This window comes from Dermochelys coriacea, chromosome 2, assembly GCF_009764565.3.
Source record: "Dermochelys coriacea isolate rDerCor1 chromosome 2, rDerCor1.pri.v4, whole genome shotgun sequence".
In the NCBI taxonomy this organism is placed as follows: Eukaryota; Metazoa; Chordata; order Testudines; family Dermochelyidae; genus Dermochelys; species Dermochelys coriacea.
In genome coordinates this window covers 66,558,674-66,578,466 of record NC_050069.1, presented here as the reverse complement: position 1 = coordinate 66,578,466, position 19,793 = coordinate 66,558,674, and the positions used below count along the sequence as shown (strand labels likewise).

At 45.5% G+C, this 19,793-nt stretch overlaps 1 protein-coding gene across 2 annotated transcripts in view; it reads left to right on the top strand.

The window, feature by feature from the left end:
* Nucleotides 1-2,325: 2,325 nt before the first annotated feature.
* RAB2A (RAB2A, member RAS oncogene family) overlaps nt 2,326-19,793 on the top strand; it is a 77,863-nt gene continuing 60,395 nt past the window's right edge. The window contains exon 1 of one of the 2 annotated variants that reach the window (XM_038389927.2): nt 2,326-3,022. In XM_038389927.2, coding sequence (XP_038245855.1) covers nt 2,977-3,022 — 46 coding nt within the window. In that variant the 5' untranslated portion in view covers nt 2,326-2,976. The remainder of the gene's footprint in view (nt 3,023-19,793) is intronic. The other variant, XM_043507818.1, reaches the window with a different exon arrangement.

The following is a 19,793-nucleotide window of genomic DNA, read 5'->3' as shown; positions in this document are numbered from 1 at the left end:
CTAGAAACACACCCCAAAGCAAGCTACCTTCCTGAAGCAGACATACAAAGTCTTCCATAAACTACTATAATTCAGTCAGCATCTTCTGCAGCTGGTACAAGATACCAGATTTATCAAACTGCTTGAGAGCCTCAAACTGACCTAGTGAGCTGTAGCTCACGAAAGCTTATGCTCAAATAAATTTGTTAGTCTCTAAGGTGCCACAAGTCCTCCTTTTCTTTTTGCAAATACAGACTAATACGGCTGCTACTCTGAAAACTGACCTTAGAGACAGACATTTTCCTTTCCTCCACCTTTGGCAACCATCTTTCTTTCCCCCTTGTGACATGGAATGGAATTACTATGAACCTTGAAAATCACAGAGAAGGACATTGTTATTCACACCATAATGTCCCTTGCTGCCCCTTTTCAGGGATCCCTCTCATGAGCTGATGCTAAAGGATATTTTATCCCTCTGGAATGCTGGCAAGCCAGATGCCAGATCTTGCCCAGGCTGCAGGCATTAAGAACTGACTTGTAGCTGGAGATCAGACCAGGTCACCGGTTATGTTAGTTTTGCTCAAAATAGGTATTAGCTTTATAAGAATGTATTTAGCGTTTAGACTCTATGAAAACTTGTACGTTGCTGCATATATTAATCTCACTTATAATTCTATATCCCATGTTATAAGGTAATATTTAAGTGTTTGCTCTGTAACTATAAAAGTGTTTGCTCTGAAACTGTAAACCCCCATAGTCAGGAGAGAATCATTACCAAATGTGAAATACTCGTTTGCCACAAGAGGTGTTATCTCCCGCTCAACAAAAGAAGGCCCAACAACCATTGTGGAACATCAAAGGACAAAAGATTTTGTTGATTGCTCCCACCCTCCCCCACCCTGCCCCATGAAGAAGAGATGTGCACATGAACTCATCCCATCATCTTGAATTCTGGGGGAAGGGAATAAAAATTCCTGACTAGAAGGAACTGCATCTTTTTTGGCTGTTTGAACTCTGAAGGGCCAGAGACTAAACTGAAGCCAGAGATCCCCAGAGTTTGCCTCCTGGGTCTGCCCTGAAAGCCACTTTGAATAGACAGAACACAACAACTCTGTCACTCTTAGGATTTAAATGTTAACTCATTTGTGTGTATATGTTTACTTGCTTTAACTTGTAAATAACTCTCTTCCTTTTTCCTCGATAATAAGCCTTTAGATAGTTTATTACAGGATTTCTACAGGCATTGTCTTTGGTGTAGGAGCTAGAGTATTAACTAATCTGGTGCAAGTGACTGGTCTCTTGGGACTGGAAGTAACCTACATGTGATGCAATTTCTGGTGTAAATGACCATTTATCACTAAATCCAGTTTGTATGGGTGGCAAGCTAGACAGGAGAGTGTAGGGACTGTCTGTGATGGTAAGATTGTTATAGCGATCCAGGCGTTCACATTTATTACTGGCTTGGTGAAATCCAATTATAAAACACACTACCAGTTTGGGGTGTCTGTTCTGTTCTTTGCATAATCACAGGTTTCAGAGTAGCAGCCGTGTTAGTCTGTATTCGCAAAAAGAAAAGGAGTACTTGTGGCACCTTAGAGACTAACAAATTTATTAGAGCATAAGCTTTCGTGAGCTACAGCTCATAATGCATCCGATGAAGTGAGCTGTAGCTCACGAAAGCTTATGCTCTAATAAATTTGTTAGTCTCTAAGGTGCCACAAGTACTCCTTTTCTTTTTGTTCTGTTCTTGGCTGTCTGCCCTGATGTAGGCACTCACAACTTTGAGCACCTCCAGACAGTGTGACACCCTCCTCCCCATAAAAGCCGTGGGAAAAATCCAACTGCAAGACCAGGGAAAGGGGTTTGACTCTTTACTTCCTGATAGCAAAATTAAAAAGAACGGCCACTTAGAATATGCCTACACTGTGTGTGCTAGAGCAGCACAGCCGCAGCTCCGCCACCGTAACGTAGTCCATTGCTACAGGGCCGGAAGGGGTTTTTCCATCACTATAGTAAATCCACCCCCTTGAGGGAAAAAATTTGCCCATTAACGTAGTGTGTTTACAGTAGGGGATCCATCGCCCACCTACATCACACAGGGCACAGAATTTTCACAGCCCTGAGCGCTGGTTGATCTAAGTTTTAGGTGTAGACCAGGCCATAGCGCGTAGCCACTCTGGGGCAAGAACCACCTTTTTGGTCTGTGTTTGGCCAGCGCCTGGCACGGCGGGGTCCTGGCCCCCGCCCAGTGCCCTAGGCCGCCGCAGCAATACAAACAACAAGATCCCACAACGGATCTTAGCCGTCAGACCAAACAGTGACATTCCCGAGCCGGGTGGGGGGGCGCCGACATCCACGGCGCCCTCCCTCCACTCCCGGGAGGGGGCTGCCACGCGCGTCCGCTGCACAGCGAACGGCAGCGCCGGGTGTGCCGTAGGGCACCACAGCCTCGCTCCCGAGCCCAGTCACCGGGAGGGAGTGGGGGAGGGACAGCCAGGCAGGGCACCGGCCTCCCTCACGGAGGCCCGCCCGAAGGATTCGCTCTTCCCTCAGGCACTGGGGGGGAGCCGCCCCACCAGAAGCTTTTCTCTCCGAGCCTCAGGCAGGCGCAGGACGCCCCGCGGGTAGGGCAGGGGTAAGAGCTGCCTGTCACACGGAACCTCCCCAAGCACCGGCTGCCTCAGCACTTCCGGGTCGGCGGGGGGCGGGGCGGGGAAGGAGGTCGCCGATGCGTGACGTTGCTGAAGGGTTCGGGCTGCCGCCGCCGCTGCCTGTTATTGTTCCTGCTCTTGCGGGCGGCCGTCTCCGGACGCTGAGCGGCGCGAGGGGGGGGGGGAGGCGCACGGAGCGCTTGAGCAGAGGGGAGCGGGCTCCGTTCGGTGCCTGTTAACGGTTCCGAACTCTCCGCTGCGCGAGCCCTGACAGCGCGGGTGGGGGGAGAGTGCGCGTCAGCGAGGAGCGAGCGAGAGACCGAGAGGCGGCGGGGATTGGGCGGCCATGGCCTACGCGTATCTCTTCAAATATATCATCATTGGGGACACGGGTAAGAGGGCAGGGGAGCGGAGACCTGTACTGCGGAAATGGGGGAGGGTTGCGCGGCGGGGAGAGCGAGAGCGTCCGCGCTAAGCCCGACCCCGGCTGTCTCATTTCCGCAGTGGTGGCGTCGCCGACGTGGGACTTCCCCCGCCCTGCGCTCGGCAGAGGGCCCCGCCCGCCGTGCCTTTGGCCTGCGCTGATCAGCCCCGCAGCCGGCTGTCCCGGCCCCGCAAGAGGCCGCGGTCGCAGTCGCTGGGGCCTGCTGCCTCTCCGAGGCTTGTGCAGGGCCTGACTCTGCTCCGGGCCCGGCCCTGGGGCGCTGGAGCCCCGAGTGCTAGGGGAGGGAAGGGTGCCACGCCGGAAACATACGACACGGGAGCTGCCTTCCCGGCGGCTCGGCTGCTGGCTGATGCTATTCGGCTCCCAGGGGCCTCGCAGAAGCGTGTGGCAAGGCCCCTGCCCTCGCGAGCCTCCATGTGCAAGAGCCATGGCGCTTCAGGGCACTAGCCCGCCCCTCCCCCCCAGGCAGTGTAACAGCACCTGCCATTTGGCCAGGCATGTTGTTTTCTCCTCTTGGCCCCAATAAGCACCTAGTCCAACTACTTCAGGCAGCTAAAATGTGCCTAAGAACGGCCATACTAGGTCAGAGCAAAGGTCCATCCCGCCCAGTATCCTGTCTACTGACAGTGGCCGATGCCAGGTGCCCCAGAGGGAGTGAGCTGAAGAGGTAATGATCTAGTGATCTCTCTCCTGCCATCCATCTCCACCCTCTGACAAACAGAGGCTAGGGACACCATGCCTTACCCATCCCAGCTAATAGCCATTTATGGACTTAACCTCCATGAATTTATCCAGGTCTTGTTTAACCCTGTTATAGTCCTAGCCTTCACAACCTCCTCAGGCAAGGAGTTCCACAGGTTGACTGTGCGCTGAGTGAAGAAGAGCTTCCTCTTATTTGTTTCAAAGCTGCTACCCATTAATTACATTTAGTGGCCCCTAGTTCTTATATTATGGGAACAAGGACATAACTTCCTTATTCATTTTCTCCACAACACTCATGATTTTATATACCTCTGTCATATCCCCCCGTAATCTCTTTTCCAAGCTGAAAAGTTCTAGCCTCTTTAATCTCCCCTCATATGGGACCCCTTTTGAACCCCTAATCATTTTAGTTCCACTTCTGCTTCTGTCACCAAATGTCCCTATTTATAGACTTCAGATGTTGCCTTCTGCCAGATCACTGTCTGACTTGGTCCCTTTCTCTTGGTCAGGCACACCCTGGCTCCTTCTCATAGCCCAGTGGCACTGCTGTGGCCAGTGTGGGCTTATCTTGAGCTTTCAGAGGCCTTAATATATGAGGCCGCTCTCCATGTTAGGGCTGAAAACAGCTAGCCATGGGTGTTAATATCACGTTTCCCAAGTGAATGTGCTTTCCTCCCCAGTGTGGGCAGGGCCTACAGCTAATCAAAATTCCACAAAATTATTTGGCATGGTAAGGTATCATATTTTGATTGTGGCTAACTTTAAAAAAAAAAAAAAAAAAAAGTCTATGGTTGATCTATCTGGCAAGATTTTCTTTAAGATATTTTAACAAACGTGTAAGTGCTTTAAAATACTTTACTAAATATAAAAAGGCATTTAGACCAGGGATTCTCGAACTTCATTGCACTGCAACCCCTGTCTGACCATTAAAATTACTACATGACCCCAGAACGGAGGACTGAAGCCTGAGCCCACCCAATCCTGAGTCTATTTTAACTTTAAATGCTGAATGTGGCACAATATGACAAAAGTCTAAGATGGAGGAAAATACCTGTGATAGAAACAAGTTATTAATTTAAAACTATTTCTTATAATTTCAGTTTCAGGATTCAGAATTTCTGATGGAAGTTTATAAAGGAAATAAAATCTTGGGTAAAATAAATTTACTTTTAAAATGAGGGGTTCTGCTTGTAAAGGAAGGAGAATCATATTTCTGTAAATGACTGAAATCACTGTGTATTGTGGAAAATCTTTTGAGAGTTTGTGGTATTTAGACCTCTTTTAAACACTTTAAGAATTTAGTATGCCATCAAGGAACTGGCTTATCTGATCCAGAGATTATTTCAAGGATTTCCATGTAGAGTCTTCAGAGTTGGATCAGTTGGATGGTTATTCGGCAATTATCTTTCAATGTGTTGTAAAAAGAAAAATTCAAGGGAGACATTATTGAACCCTCTCAAAAGACTAAACTTAAGTTGATCTCCATTGCTCATTACTTCGTAACAGAAAGCAGGTTATGCAAGTAGTAACAAAAATGGTATTCAGTTATACCAAAACTGCATGTCTCTGATCTGAATCATGATGCCGAGTACTTTTATTCACTGAAGTGCAGGTATCATAACAGCTTTTTTTTTAAAAAAATTGCAATTGTAGCTACAGAAAATTGATTGTAAAGGTGGCACTTTTTACTCAACCAATCTCATTGGTTTGTGTTCTCCTTACTCTAGTGACTTGTTCCTTCTGTTAGCTTCAGACAATAACAGTTTTGATAGAGTGATATGGATTCTGTTCTAGATCATATCTCAGACAGAATTGTTAATGTCCAGTTGCATAGTTTCTGTTGTGGGTGAGGCACATGCCAAAATAATGTATCTTGGCTTTCAGATCCCAGGGTGTGTTTGAAGGACTGGAAGCTAGGAAAATACAACATATTTATAAAACTGAACAGATTGTATCTGGAATAAGAGAGGCAGCAAGCATGGAACCCTATGATGTAATTTTTAGTCATTTTTCAAAAGAGATTCTTAAAGTATCATTGCTTCTAAACAAAAAGAAAAGGAGTGTCACCTTAGAGACTAACAAATTTATTTGAGCATAAGCTTTGGTGAGCTGCAGCTCATTTCATCGGATGCATTCAGTGGAAAATACAGTGGGGAGATTTATATAGATAGAGAACATGAAACAATGGGTGTTACCATACACACTGTAAGGAGAGTGATCACTTAAGATGAGCTATTACCAGCAGGAGAGCCTTGACCAGTCAACACAAGAGATCCACTTCCTGGACACTACAGTGCTAATAAGCGATGGTCACATAAACACCACCCTATATCGGAAACCTACTGACCGCTATTCCTACCTACATGCCTCCAGCTTTCATCCAGACCACACCACACGATCCATTGTCTATAGCCAAGCTCTACAATACAACCACATTTGCTCCAACCCCTCAGACAGAGACAAACACCTACAAGATCTCTATCAAGCATTCTTACAACTACAATACCCACCTGCTGAAGTAAAGAAACAGATTGACAGAGCCAGAAGAGTACCCAGAAGTCACCTACTACAGGACAGGCCCAACAAAGAAAATAACAGAACGCCACTAGCCATCACTTTCAGCCCCCAACTAAAACCTCTCCCAACGCATCATCAAGGATCTACAACTTATCTTAAAGAATGACCCATCACTCTCACAGATCTTGGAGACAGGCCAGTCCTTACAGATACCCACCAGCAACCACACACCACACAACAGAACCACTTAACCCAGGAACCTATCCTTGCAACAAAGCCCGTTGCCAACTGTGTCCACATATCTATTCAGGGGACACCATCATAGGGCCTAATCACATCAGCCACACTATCAGAGGCTCGTTCACCTGCACATCTACCAATGTGATATGTGCCAAGCAATTCCCCTCTGCCATGTACATTGGTCAAACTGGATAGTCTCTATGTAAAAGAATAAATGGACATAAATCAGACGTCAAGAATTATAACGTTCAAAAACCAGTCGGAGCACACTTCAGTCTCTTTGGTCACTCAATTACAGACCGAAAAGTTGCAATTCTTCAAAGTAAAAACTTCAAAAACAGACTCCAATGAGAGACTGCTGAATTGGAATTAATTTGCAAACTGGATACAATTAACTTAGGCTTGAATAAAGACTGGGAGTGGATGGGTCATTACACAAAGTAAAACTATTTCCCCATGTTTATTCCCCTCCTCCCCCCCGTTCATCAGACGTTCTTGTCAACTGCTGGAAATGGCCCACCTTGATTATCACTACTAAAGGTTTTCCTCCCACCTCCCCTCACGCCCCCCCCCCCCGCTGTTAATAGCTCATCTTAAGTGATCACCCTCCTTACAGTGTGTATGACAACACCCATTGTTTCATGTTCTCTGTGTATATAAATCTCCCCACTGTATTTTCCACTGAATGCATCCAATGAAGTGAGCTGTAGCTCACGAAAGCTTATGCTCAAATAAATTTGTTAGTCTCTAAGGTGCCACAAGTACTCCTTTTCTTTTTGCGAATACAGACTAACACGGCTGCTACTCTGAAAACTGTTTCTAAACAGCAATTACTAGAGGAAATAGGCCTCTATTTTATAGCATTCTAGAAATACTTGGATTCAGTTTTCAAAGACATTGAATTAGCTAGCAGTAGACCATGAGCTGCGAAGCAGGTCGTAAAAGTTTAAGGTAAAATAAAAATATTATGCTTCTATATTAATGGATAACTAAGTGCTCTGTATCAGATCATTTCAGTCAGACTTTTAAACTGGCAGGTGGTTATTAAATAGTGTTCTGTTTCAGTTTCACATTTGAATCTGTAACAGAGGACACATCAAACATAAACTAGTTTCTCTGCAGCTCTGTCAATGCGTGAGGGGCCTGATGCATTTTTAAAAAAAAACTATTGAACAGCTCCTTTTAAACTGCACATATTAAATCAGACCGAATTAAGATGAAGAAAGTCCTTTTAAGTTTACATGTAACACAGGTATCAAGTTCCTCATGTAGAAAGGTTCTTTTCCTGATGGCTGTGACTTCATCTTACAGTACATAAACGTAGTGTTGTAGTGATTGATCATCTTACAGTAACCTTTTCAAGGTTCTGTGGATACATCGTGAATTCCTTTCAAATATGGTCATGGAGTCCCACCTTATAGTCATTCATCCTGGAAAGGTACTTCTCCCCTCCCTCACCATAAGCTTGAAGGTCCCTTCGCTTTTATCAGTAGGTTTATTGAAATCCTGGAGTCCACCCATCTTTTTAACATCAAATACAAAAAATAGGATTTCTTGTTACCAAGAGAACCATCTGTAAACAGCTGCTGATTGTATCTTTCTCTTGCGGCCTGACAGTCTTGAAACTTGAGCATCATGTCAAGTCTCATTCCGTTTGGGGCTGTGAGAGGTTATGCTGCCTCTCTGGGTTCTAGACAGGTGACCAGGTTAGAAAGTGTTGGGGCCTCCTGGCCTCTATGCAAGGAAGCAAGAGTTAGCTAGCAGGATCATGCAATATCTAGAGCACATTAGCCTCACAGAAAGCCAGCCTGGAGCACAGGAGAGGGAAGTGCAAGCTAATAAGGAGCTTCGGAGAATGGGTTTCTTTGGCTATGTCTGCACTACAGAACCCATACTGGCATAACTGTGCATGTGTAGCTCCTTAGTAAAGACGTGGCCTATGACAACAGGAGTTTTCTGTTGGTGTAGAAATGTCATCAACCTCCCTGAATGACGTTTGCTACGCTGACAGAAGTCCTTCCATCAACATGACTGAGTCTACACTAGAGGTTTTGTTGGCATACCTATGCTGGTCCAGGGTGTGGTTTTTTCACACCTCTGACAGACGTACCTGCTGACATAACTTTTAAGTGTAGATCAAGCCTCGGCAACTGGACTGGAAATCTACTTTTCATGAAGATAACACTACTAATCTGGTTTTGTTTTAAAGATAGTTTAGGGTTTTTTATAAACTATTTTGTTTGGTAGTCTTTGAAAGTTTTTTGTTTTCTCTCTTTCTAGAAGAGGCAATACAAAGACTGCTGCCTGATTAAATACTTTTTACTTGTTCCGAAGAAGAAAACAAATGCACTGAAACAACATTTCAAGTTACACATTCTATGGGACAGAGACCAAGAGAAACAGAGACTGAGGAGGAGGAAGTAGTTGTAGGCAGGCAGGAGAATTTAGGGAACAAATCAAGACTGTTGCCTTGAATTCAGGGTCTGACACTAGAACTGCAAGCTATAAGGTTAGTTGGAATTTCCTTCTGCCCTCACTATTGAGGGACTAGTAGAAGAACATGATTGAATATGCTTCAACTGCCAGCCTCAAATCTGTTCAATAGATTTCAGAGATGCCAAGTGGTAAACTCTTAGTATGTAACCAAGCATTATTGTTTAGATTTGGTTTATAAACAAGAGTTCAGGTTTACTTTGTTTCTTGGCAAGGTGTGTCCAAACTTTTGGTCTCTGTCTTGAATTAAGCAGGAACTCAGGACATCTCAAATGTTCGCACCCCTTCAGGATGTGCCTTAACCAAATATGTATAACAACATTAAAAGAATGTTATGGCAATAAAGTGAAAATCACATCAATTAGGAAATAACAGAGTTAAGGCCTGTGCAATTTTAAATCTGCCCCTTTGTTTTTATGTATTATGATAGTAATTTATTACAAGATCACATACTATTTTTTTCCCTAGGACCTCTGCCTCATTTCACATACAAAATAACACTGCTGAATGAATGAGACAGCTGTTTCACACATTGTAGGGCCATATAGTTTGCTGCCTCGCAAATACTAATGAATCTATCCTCACGACATCCCTGTGAGGTCATGAAATGCAATCATCATTTTACAGATGCTTAATTGAGGCACAGGAAAATTGACTCCCAAGTTGCATGGGGAGTCTGTTGTAGAGGCAGGGATAGAACATGATTTTTCTGGGTTCCAGTCTAGCATATCATCCCTGGATTGTTCTCAACCTCTTGTATCCACAATACAAATGCAACAAATGTGGCAGGCATGCTCTGCATGTTGGAACAATTCACTATATAGCTCTGCCTAATTCTTGGTCTAATATGATTATGTAATTAAAAAATGTGTCATTGTGTATACATACAAGAGGGCATAGTTAAGTTTGGGAAGGCCACTTTATCTTTTATGTCCTGACTTTTGACTGTTTCATTTTGCAAACTTAATGTTCATTTGAGGTCTTTGGGTATAAAATTTTGTGGGGTTTACCATATCTAGCTGTGCAGTTAATAAGGCAAAAGACTTTCTCTTGTTTCATGCACACCTTTCTGCACCAATTCTCATTTGAGATCTGCTTTCCTCCCTCCGTATCTTCATTCAAATTTGCTTAAACAATATTTGCATAGAATGTTGACAAACCATTAGGAGGTATATTATAAAATCTAGTGCAGAGGTGGGCAACCTGCAGCCCATCAGGGTAATCTCATTGCGGGCCGTGAGATGTTTTGCTAACATTGACCGTCCGCAGGCATGTTTCCCCACAGTTCCCAGCATCCCTGCAGCATCCCCCCCCTCCCCGTTCCCGCAGCTCCCATTGGCCGGGAACAGCGAACCACGGCCACTGGGAGCTGCAGAGGGTCATGCCTCTGGACGGTTAACGTCAGCAAAATGTCTTGCAGCCCGCAATGAGATTACCCTGAAGGGCTGCAGGTTGCCTATCACTGATCTAGTGAGTATGTGCAACATCCTTCTTAGAAACCTTTATGATTTTCAAAAATTACAGTTAACTTTTCCCAGACTACAGAAAGGCATATATGCCCCATAGACAATCTTATACAAATTCAAATTTTTTTCAAATTGCCAAGTCACTATAGCTGCCATCCTCCCCCCACACAAAAAAACCAAAGTAGCAAAATATATTTGATAACTTGGAAAGGTATATTTTTACTCCACTTTTGTTCAAACTTTGATTTTTTTTAAAGTTATAAGCAATTGAAAATGGAAGTGATCCCTCAGAATAGAAATGTTTGTGCAACTTTAATTATATGTGTCGCTAATAGAAAAGTGAATGAGAGGAAGAACTGTCTTGCAGTTAAGACTCTGGACTGGGAGTCAGAAGATCTGTGTTCAGTTCCTGGCTCATTGTGTGACCTTGGATAAGTCACTCACATCTCTGTGTCTGTTTCCTGTCTATAAAGATACTTTTTTCCCCATCTTTTGTCTGTCTTGCCCATCTATGGGATCGGCAACCTTTGGCATGTAGCATGACAGGGAAATCCGCTGGCGGTCCGGGACAGTTTGCTTACCTGCACCGTCCGCAGGTTCGGCTGATTGCAGCTCCCACTGGCCGTGGTGATTTGCCGTTCCAGGCCAATGGGGGCTGCGGGGTGCGGCGTGGGCTGAGGGATGTGCTGGCTGCCGCTTCCCGCAGCCCCCATTGGCCTGGAATGGCGAACCGTGGCCAGTGGGAGCTGTGATCGGCCGAACCTTGGATGGTGCAGGTAAACCATCCTGGCCAGCCAGCAGATTTCCCTGATGCGCCGCGTGCCACGAGTTGCTAATTCCTAATCTGTGGGGTAGCAACTGTTTTTTTACTCTGCATCTGAATAGTGCCTGGCATAATGAGGCCTGATTTAAGCTGTGGCATCTAGGCATTACTGTGGCAAAGTAATTATTAACAGTGTAGACTTTAATCTTGAAGATGAGGAATCCTCTCAAGAAAAGAAACCAATCTTAGTGAAGAGAATTACTTGTATATCTTTACAGAAGAAATGCCTCATCTCGGTGGATTTCCACTTGTCCAGTGTCCTTTCCATAGGCTTGATGGTATTGTTACTCCTGGGGGAATTCTGTGCCACTGTGCATGCAGGACACCCCTTGCCCCCTTAAATTCTCTTTGCTTCCCTGCAAAAAAATGGTTTCTGTGGGGAAGCAAAGAGAAGGTGCACCAGTGCTCATTAACCCCTTTTGGGCAGCACAGGCAGGGGAGAGGTAAATCATGGTGGGGGAGGGAATGGAAGGAAGGAGGGTCTGGGGATGCCCCAGCTGACCAGGGATATTAGTCCCAGCTGTGGGGAGACGGGAGGAGGAGGAGGACGACGACGGAAATGGAGTTCCCTCTCCCCTGCACAGAGCAGGTGGGGCTGGGTCATATCAACCTCCAGAAACCTCTGCCAGCTTCAGGAAGCTCTACACTGGGGGGGGATTTGTCAGGGGGCTCTGAGTGCAAGGGGTGAGGCTCGGTGGGATGGGGATTTTGGGTGCAGGGGGAGAGACTTGGCGGGGGGGCGGAATCTAGATGCACGGGTTGGACAGACAACGTGAGCAGTTCCCCCACATTAATCCCTTTCCCCACTTCCTTACCCTATTGCACTTCAACTACAGAAGGAGGGGTCACGGTGAGCTGCTCCTCCTGTCCACTCAACCCCCTTGCATCTGGACATCTCTCTCTGCTCCCAACCCTGCCTGCTGAGCCTCATCTCCTCCCGCAACCATAATCCCCCTGCCGAGCCTCACCCCTGCATCAGGAGCCTTTGACCCACCCCCCAGAACCCCACCTCACCCCCGGCATTGGGAGTCCCCCATCCCACTTAGCCCCAACCAGCTGCACCCTGAGCCCCCCCCCACCCCCTGCTGAGCCCTAACCACCTTCCTCTGGACTTCCCTGCAGGGCCCCATTCTTCCTGCATCCAGAACAACCCAAGAAGCCCTTGTGCATCCAGATCCCCCTAAACCCCCCCCCCACCCCTCACTGAGCTGCTTGCACCCATGTTGCACCTCACAGAACCCTGATACTTTTGAGGGAAATTCTGTACCAAAAATACCATATCATACCATTGGCCAGGAAGGGCGAACCACAGCCACTGGAAGCTGTGGGCAGTCGTGCCTGTGGACAGTCAATGTAAACAAACTGTCTTGCGGCCACTGAAGGTTGCCCACCACTGATGTACATCATAAACAAAAAAGAGCAGACACCTGAAAGGCTGTTTAAGTGTTTTCTGCTTGTTTTATATTGTAAATTTAGGTACAGTGTAGTCTAAAATACTCTGACTGGAGAGCTAGTCAGATGTCTCCACAAGAGCCAAGAGTGGAAATTGAGCAGTTGAGGGAAAGAGATTTTTTAGTCAGACTTTAACATTTAAAAAAAAATTGTTAACACCTACTTGATTGAGTGACTAATATGGTAAAAAAGGAAGTCTTAGCTGAAGATTCAGCACACTTGCCCTTTTAATTGAGGTGGCAGAACAAACGATGTCTCCAAGTCTTCCATTAAAACAAGTAGGGCACCCTCCTCCCACCAACCTTTCGTGTTGTCTTTATACTTCAAAGAAACATGTGGAATGGGGGGAGGATTCGTCACCTCTAAAATTCCCTATAATTAAAATGGAATGACAATGTTGAAAACTTATTTACTTTTCATTATTTATGCTGTTGATGATTTGCCTTTCAATCAGTTTGACAATAAAAACACACACTAGTTTCACTTTCTTGTCTTCATGGGATAGATTTATGCTACAATGTTTAGCTTGCATTCAAGACATGGCATTCTGATATTTTCTGTCTTAGTTTCTCTTTCCTAATGGTTCCTAACATTGTTAGTTTTTTGGACTGCCGCTGGACATTGAGCAGATATTCTCAGAGAACTATCCATGATGATGCCAAGATCTTTTTAGAACCCATCATTTTTGTATGTAGAGTTTGGATTGTTTTCCAGTGTGCACTACTTTGCACTTATCAACACTGAATTTCATCTGCCATTTTGTTGTCCAGTCACCCCATTTTGTGAGATCACTTTGTAATTCTTTGCAGTCGGCTTTGGACTTAATGATCTTGCATAAGTTAGTGTCATCTGCGCTGTTTACTCTTTTTCCAGATCATTTCTGAACATCTTGAACGGTATTGGTCCCAGTGAAGATCCTATTTATCACTTTCTAGTTTGAAAACTGACCATTTGTTCCTACCCTCTCTTTCCTATCTTTTAACCAGATACTGATGCCTGAGAGGATCTTCTGTCTTGTCCCATGACTGCTTACTTTGCTTAAGAGCTTTTGGTGTGGGACCTTATGACAGGCTTTCTGAAAGTCCAGGTACATTATATCACCTGAATCACACTTGTCCACATGCTTGTTGACACTCTCAGAACTCTAATAGATTGGTGAGGCATGATTTCCCTTTACAAGAGCCATGTTGACTTTTCCCCAACATATCATGTTCATCTATGTGTCTGATAAATTTTGTTCTGTACTACAGTTTCAGCAAATTTGCCTGATGCTAAAGTTAGGCTTACTCGCCTGTAATTGCCAGAATTGCCTCTGGAGCCTTTTTAAAAAAAACAGTTACATTAGTTATCTGCCTGTCATCTGGTACAGGGGCTGATTTAAGCAATAGGTTATATACTGTAGTTAGTAGTTCTGTGCTTTCATATTTGAGTTTCTTCAGAACTCTTGAGTGAATACTGTCTGGTCCTGGTGACTCATTACTGTTTGTTTAATCATTTTGTTCCAAAATTTTCTGTATTAATACCTCAATTTGGGACAGTTCCTCAGGATTGTCACCTAAAAAGAATGGTTCATGTATGTGGGAATCTCCCTCACATTCTCTGCAATGAAGACCAATGCAAAGATTTCATTTAGCTTCTCAATGGCCTTGTCTTCCATAAGTTTTCTGTTAGCACCTTTATTGTCTAGTGCTCCCACTGATTGTTTGGCAGGCTTCCTGCTTCTGCTGTACTTTAAAAAATAAATAAATAAATAATAATAATAATGTTAGTTTTTGTGTTTTTTATTTGCTCTTCAAATTCTTTTTTGACCTGCCTAATTATACTTTTATGCTTGACTTGCCAGAGTGTGTTCCTTTCTATTTTTCTCAGTAGTATTTGATTTCCAATTTTTAAAGGATGCCTTTTTGCCTTAACCGCCTTGTTTACTCTGCTGTTTACCTATGATTGCATTTTTTACTCCTCTTACTATTTTTTTTTGTTTGTTTGTTTTTTAAATTTGGGGTTTGTGTTTAGTTTGAGCTTATATTATGGTGTTTTTAAATAGTTTCCTTGCAGGCATTTCACCCTTGTGACTGTTTGTTGATGTGATTTTTGACAGTTTCACTGCTGTTCACAGGGTTTTGAATAGCAAGAGTGGAACTAATCAGAGTTTTGTTAGGGCATGTCTACACTGGCAAAGTTACAGCGCCAGCAGTTACAGCGCTGCTCAGAGAGCACAGAAGGAAAACCACTGTTGTGTGTTCACACTGATAACTGCCTGCGCAATAGTGTGTTCACACTTCCGGCACTTGCAGCGCTATTTGGAGTGGTGCACTCTGGGCACTTAGCCCACAGAGCCCCTTTTTTTCTTTTACAGCTAAGAGTTGTGGGAAGGCGGAGGGGGTCACGTGGCATCCTGGGTCCTGTCCCAATGCCCTGTGATGCATTGCTTCCCATCCCAGCAATCCCTGTGCTTCCATCTGCATTTGGCGCCATATTTTAGCAGTTTGTGTACTGTGCGCCCTGCCTCTTTTGGGCTGCAGGAATGGATCCCAAGCTGTTGACCAGTATGCTGCTCGCTCTGACCAATACGTTACGAGTGGCAGTGGAGTTATTCCTTAAACTACAAAGGCAAGAGGAGTGTGACATTGATCTTGCCATACGTAGTAGCTATGACATGAGATTGCTTGTGGCATTCCCGGAGGTGCTGACCACAGTGAAACACCACTTTTGGGCTCGGGAAACAAGCACTGAGTGGTAGGATCACATTGTGATACATGTCTGGGATGACGAGCAGTGGCTGCAGAACTTTCGCATGAGGAAAGCCACGTTCATGGGACTGTGTGATGAGCTCGCCCCAGCCCTGCGGCGCTAGGACACGAGAATGAGAGCTGCCCTGTCGCTGGAGAAGCCTGTGGCGATTGCACTGTGGAAGCTGGCTATTCCAGACTGCTACCGATCAGTCACTAACCAGTTCAGAGTGGGAAAGTTGACCATTGAAGTCATGTTGATGGAAGTGTGCAGGGCCATTAATCCCATCCTGCTCCGAAAGACTGTGACTCAGGGCAGCATGCCTGATGTGGATGGCTTTGCACAAATTGGCTTCCCTAACAATAGAGGGCAATAGATGGCGATTCCAATTCTGGCACCAGACCATCTAGCCATGAGTACATTAATGGCAAGGGGTATTTCTCAATGTTTCTCCAGGCGCTTGTGGATCACCATGGGCATTTCACAGACATTAATGCAGGCTGGTCCAGAAAGATGCATGATGCACGCATCTTTCAGAACACTGACCTGTTCAAGAAGCTGCAAGCAGGGACTTTCTTCCCTGACCAGGAGATCACTGTAGGGGAAGTCGAAATGCCCATTGTGATCCTGGGAGACACCGCCTACCCCTTAATGCCGTGGCTCATGAAGCCATACATGGGGCAACTTGTTGAACCGCTCCTTGCTGCTCTCAGCAGGGTGAGCAAGTGCAGAATGACTGTTGAGTGTGCATTTGGCTGTTTAAAAATCTGCTGGCAGTGCCTCTATGGGAAGCTGGACATGGCCGATGACAATATTCCTATGCTTACAGCCAGGTGCTATACACGTCATAATACTTGTGAAGGGACGGATGAAAGCTTCCCTCAGGGCTGAACTGCAGAGGCTCAGTGCCTGGAGGCTGAGTTTGAACAGCTAGAGACCACGGCTATTAGAGGGGCAAAGTGTGGAGCCGTAAGGATCAGGGATGCCATGATGCAGCAGTTTGAAGCTGAAAACCACTAATATTTGTTGCTATGCTTGGGATTGCAGTGCTTGTAATTCTAGGAGGTGATTGGTACATATGATGCAAGAAGGGGGCTTAACATTATTGTATGTTGCTTTGCAGTGCTCTTTTTGCTTTCACTTAATAGAATAACGATTGCTTTCAAACCAACACAAATCTTTTAATAAAAGACAATAATCGAAGGACAGAGTCAAACGAAAACATTCATCAGCAGGGAGGGGGACAGGAATGGGGGAAGGGAAGGTCGCAAAAGGAGGAGGGGTCCTGGGATTGCTACAGATCATACCCAGCCTTCTCCTTTGGAGTACAATGTAGCAGGTACCGTACTTCAGCAGGGTCAAACTGCAGAGGGATGGGTGTTGAGTGTAGTGTGAGTCCACAGTGCTGGACTGTGAGGAGGGAGGAGTGGAATGCTGTGGGTAGAGAGTGGAGCCAGGAGGTTGATAAGTGTGTTGGCAATGTGTTGAGGGTGCATGGGAAAGAGTTCTGCGGCTACAGGGAAGGGTGGGCGCGAAGCTGCTAGGTTTGAAGAGCTAGTATCTCCTGGAGCCTGTCCACTTGGTGCTCCATAGCATTTAAGAGCCTCTCCGTGGTTTCTTTCTGGTGTGCTGCATTCTCCTTTCGGTCCTTCTTCTTGTTGTCCCGCCACTCCTTCAATTCCTTTTTCTTGGCAGCGGAGTGCATCATAACCTCACGGAGAAAGTCCTTCTTAGTTCTTCTTGGCCGCTTTCTAATTCTGCGCAGCCGTTCTGCCGTCAATAACAAAGAGGGAGGCTGGGCTCCCAAGGTCATCTCAATAAAGTTTAAATGCAACCTTTTACAGAAGCAGTATTGTTTGCAACACAGACAACACTGATATAGCAGCCAGTACTCACACCAGTCACTAACTGGCTGACCGCAGGAAAGCACACATGAGCCACAAGACCCACAAAATGGTGAGTAGCTGCAGGGGCAGGATAAATTGCTCTTCCCGTACCCTGCTGTACACTGGGCATGTGGCTCTTGGGGAGAACCAGCAATGTAGGGGGGGCCTGATGTACATTCCTGTCCCCACACTTTCCAAAGGAGGTGATCATTATGGAAGATATCTCGTTAGTGAGGGTGAGCATTGAATCAAGGGAGGGTCTTCCCCAAGCCTGCGGCTTCCGCCCTGGTGCCTATGTGACTTACCTGTGTGTAGCAATTCTCTTCTCCCCCTCCCGCCCCGTGATGGCACAGTGGCGTGGGAAAGTTACCATTAATGGGGCAAGAAACAAAGCAGCACTGCCAAGGAACCTGCGGCAGCGGATTGCCCAGTATCTCCACTAGAGTTTCCTGGAGATCTCTGAGGGAGATTCCTGTGAAGTGAGGGAGTCTATAAATAGCCTGTTCCGCCACTCAGACTAGGCATGCGGTGGGATACAAGCCTGTTTTCTGCAACCCTCCTGCCCTCAACGACTCGCTTCAGTAGTTCACAAAATCAGATCCACTTACCAGGGGCCTCCTTTCCTGTTTGCGCTTCGCCAAGATCAGAGTGCTGTAATTGGCTAGGCTCCTCCGGGATAGAAAAGAACTCCTGAATGCATGCATTTCTGGCCTTCGAGTCATCCTCTGCCTCTGGGTCCCCCTTCTCCTCTTAGTCCAAGATTTCCTCCTCCTGGCTCTGTCCACGTTCGACTGGCATGCGAACCAACAAAGTATCCACAGGGGCCTTCTCAGTGGAGGTGGGGTCGCCAGCAAGTATTGCGTCCAGCTCTTTGTAGAACCGGGAGCTCATGGGTGCGGCACTGGAGCCGTGGTTTGCCTCATGCACCTTGTGGTAGGCATTCTGCAGCTCCTTCACTTTTACCCTACACTGGAATGTTTCCTGGTCATGACCCCTTTCTATCGTGCATCGTGAAATCTGTCTGTAGGCACCATAATTCCTATGGCTGGAGCATGGCTGGGACTGCACAGCCGCCTCTCCCCAAATGCTGATAAGGTCCAGCAGCTCAGTATTGCTCCAAGCGAGGGATCTCCTGGTGCGTGGAGCAGGCATGGCCACCTGGAAAGATGCACTAAAACCACTGCACGCATCACTGAGCAAACAGGAAGGGGACTTTCAAATTTGAAAAGGAATGTACAGGGTGGGGATGACTGCTGGTCATCTGAGGGCAGGGCAGTAGAGTTCAAACTGATGACCAGAGAGGTGAGAACAGGCACTGTGGGACACCTCCTTGAGGCCAATCACAGCGCTGTAATTGCCAGTGTCTATACAGGTGCTATAGTCCCAGTGAAGAAAGCTGTATGCCTCTCATTGGGGTGATTTTTTTTAGAGCACTACAACTGCAGAGTTTCTGCGCACTAAGTGGCATGGCAGTGTGTACACCTCGGGAGTTACAGTGCTCAAAGCAGTTTTACTGCGCACAAACTTGCCAGTGTAGACAAGGCTTTAATTTCATTCTTCTGCTGCTTAGTAAGTCTGAGCAGTAGCAGAGTGATTATAGCTGTCTGCAGATTTAGGAAGACAAAACTACATGGTTTTATATTAGATTCAATTTGGAAGGATATCTTAACCATTAGGTCCAGAAATTTAATTTAATTTAATTTAATTTGAAATATATAATCCCAAATTCAGCAGAAATTGTTGGCTTGAGCCTCCTGTGTTCTCCAGGAAAAACTTCCCACTTACCATAAATTAATTTTTTTTCAAGCTGTGGTTTAAACTGCCTAATAGTGTCACTTTGTTTAGCTAAGTCTGAATTAATTTTCAGTCTAACTGCATCGCTACAAAGAAACAAGGACAAGACTTTTGTGAAAGCTTGTTCAGCGACATAGTCAGCGACTCAAATCTTTGGACTGTTGCATCTTAAGCTTGCATTAATATCATAGAGGGGTTATGTTTCCAACAAGGATACTCTACCAGAAGTCTTCCTGTAGCTTTAATTAGACAAGATACTTTACTCTACCCTGATGCATACAGTTGCTTTTGTCAGTGAGATGAAATGTTCTTCCCAGAGGTAGTTGTGTTTAAGCGGTGGGAAACAGGAAGTGATTCCTACATGCAAAATGCTTGGAGGATTTCAGATGACTCTATGAATCTATTAATAAAAATGTTTGTCCCTAGCTAGATGGAAAGATGAACTACTAATTTAATGAAAAACTGCAACCAAGTGTTAATTAGGGAATCTTGCCTCTTAACTGTCTCCCTCTATCCCTTTCTGAGAGACTTCACTCCTCTTACATTTAAATTTGCCTCAGTTTTACACAAACCTATTTACATACTTCTGATATTTTTGGTTATAACTAGCTGAAT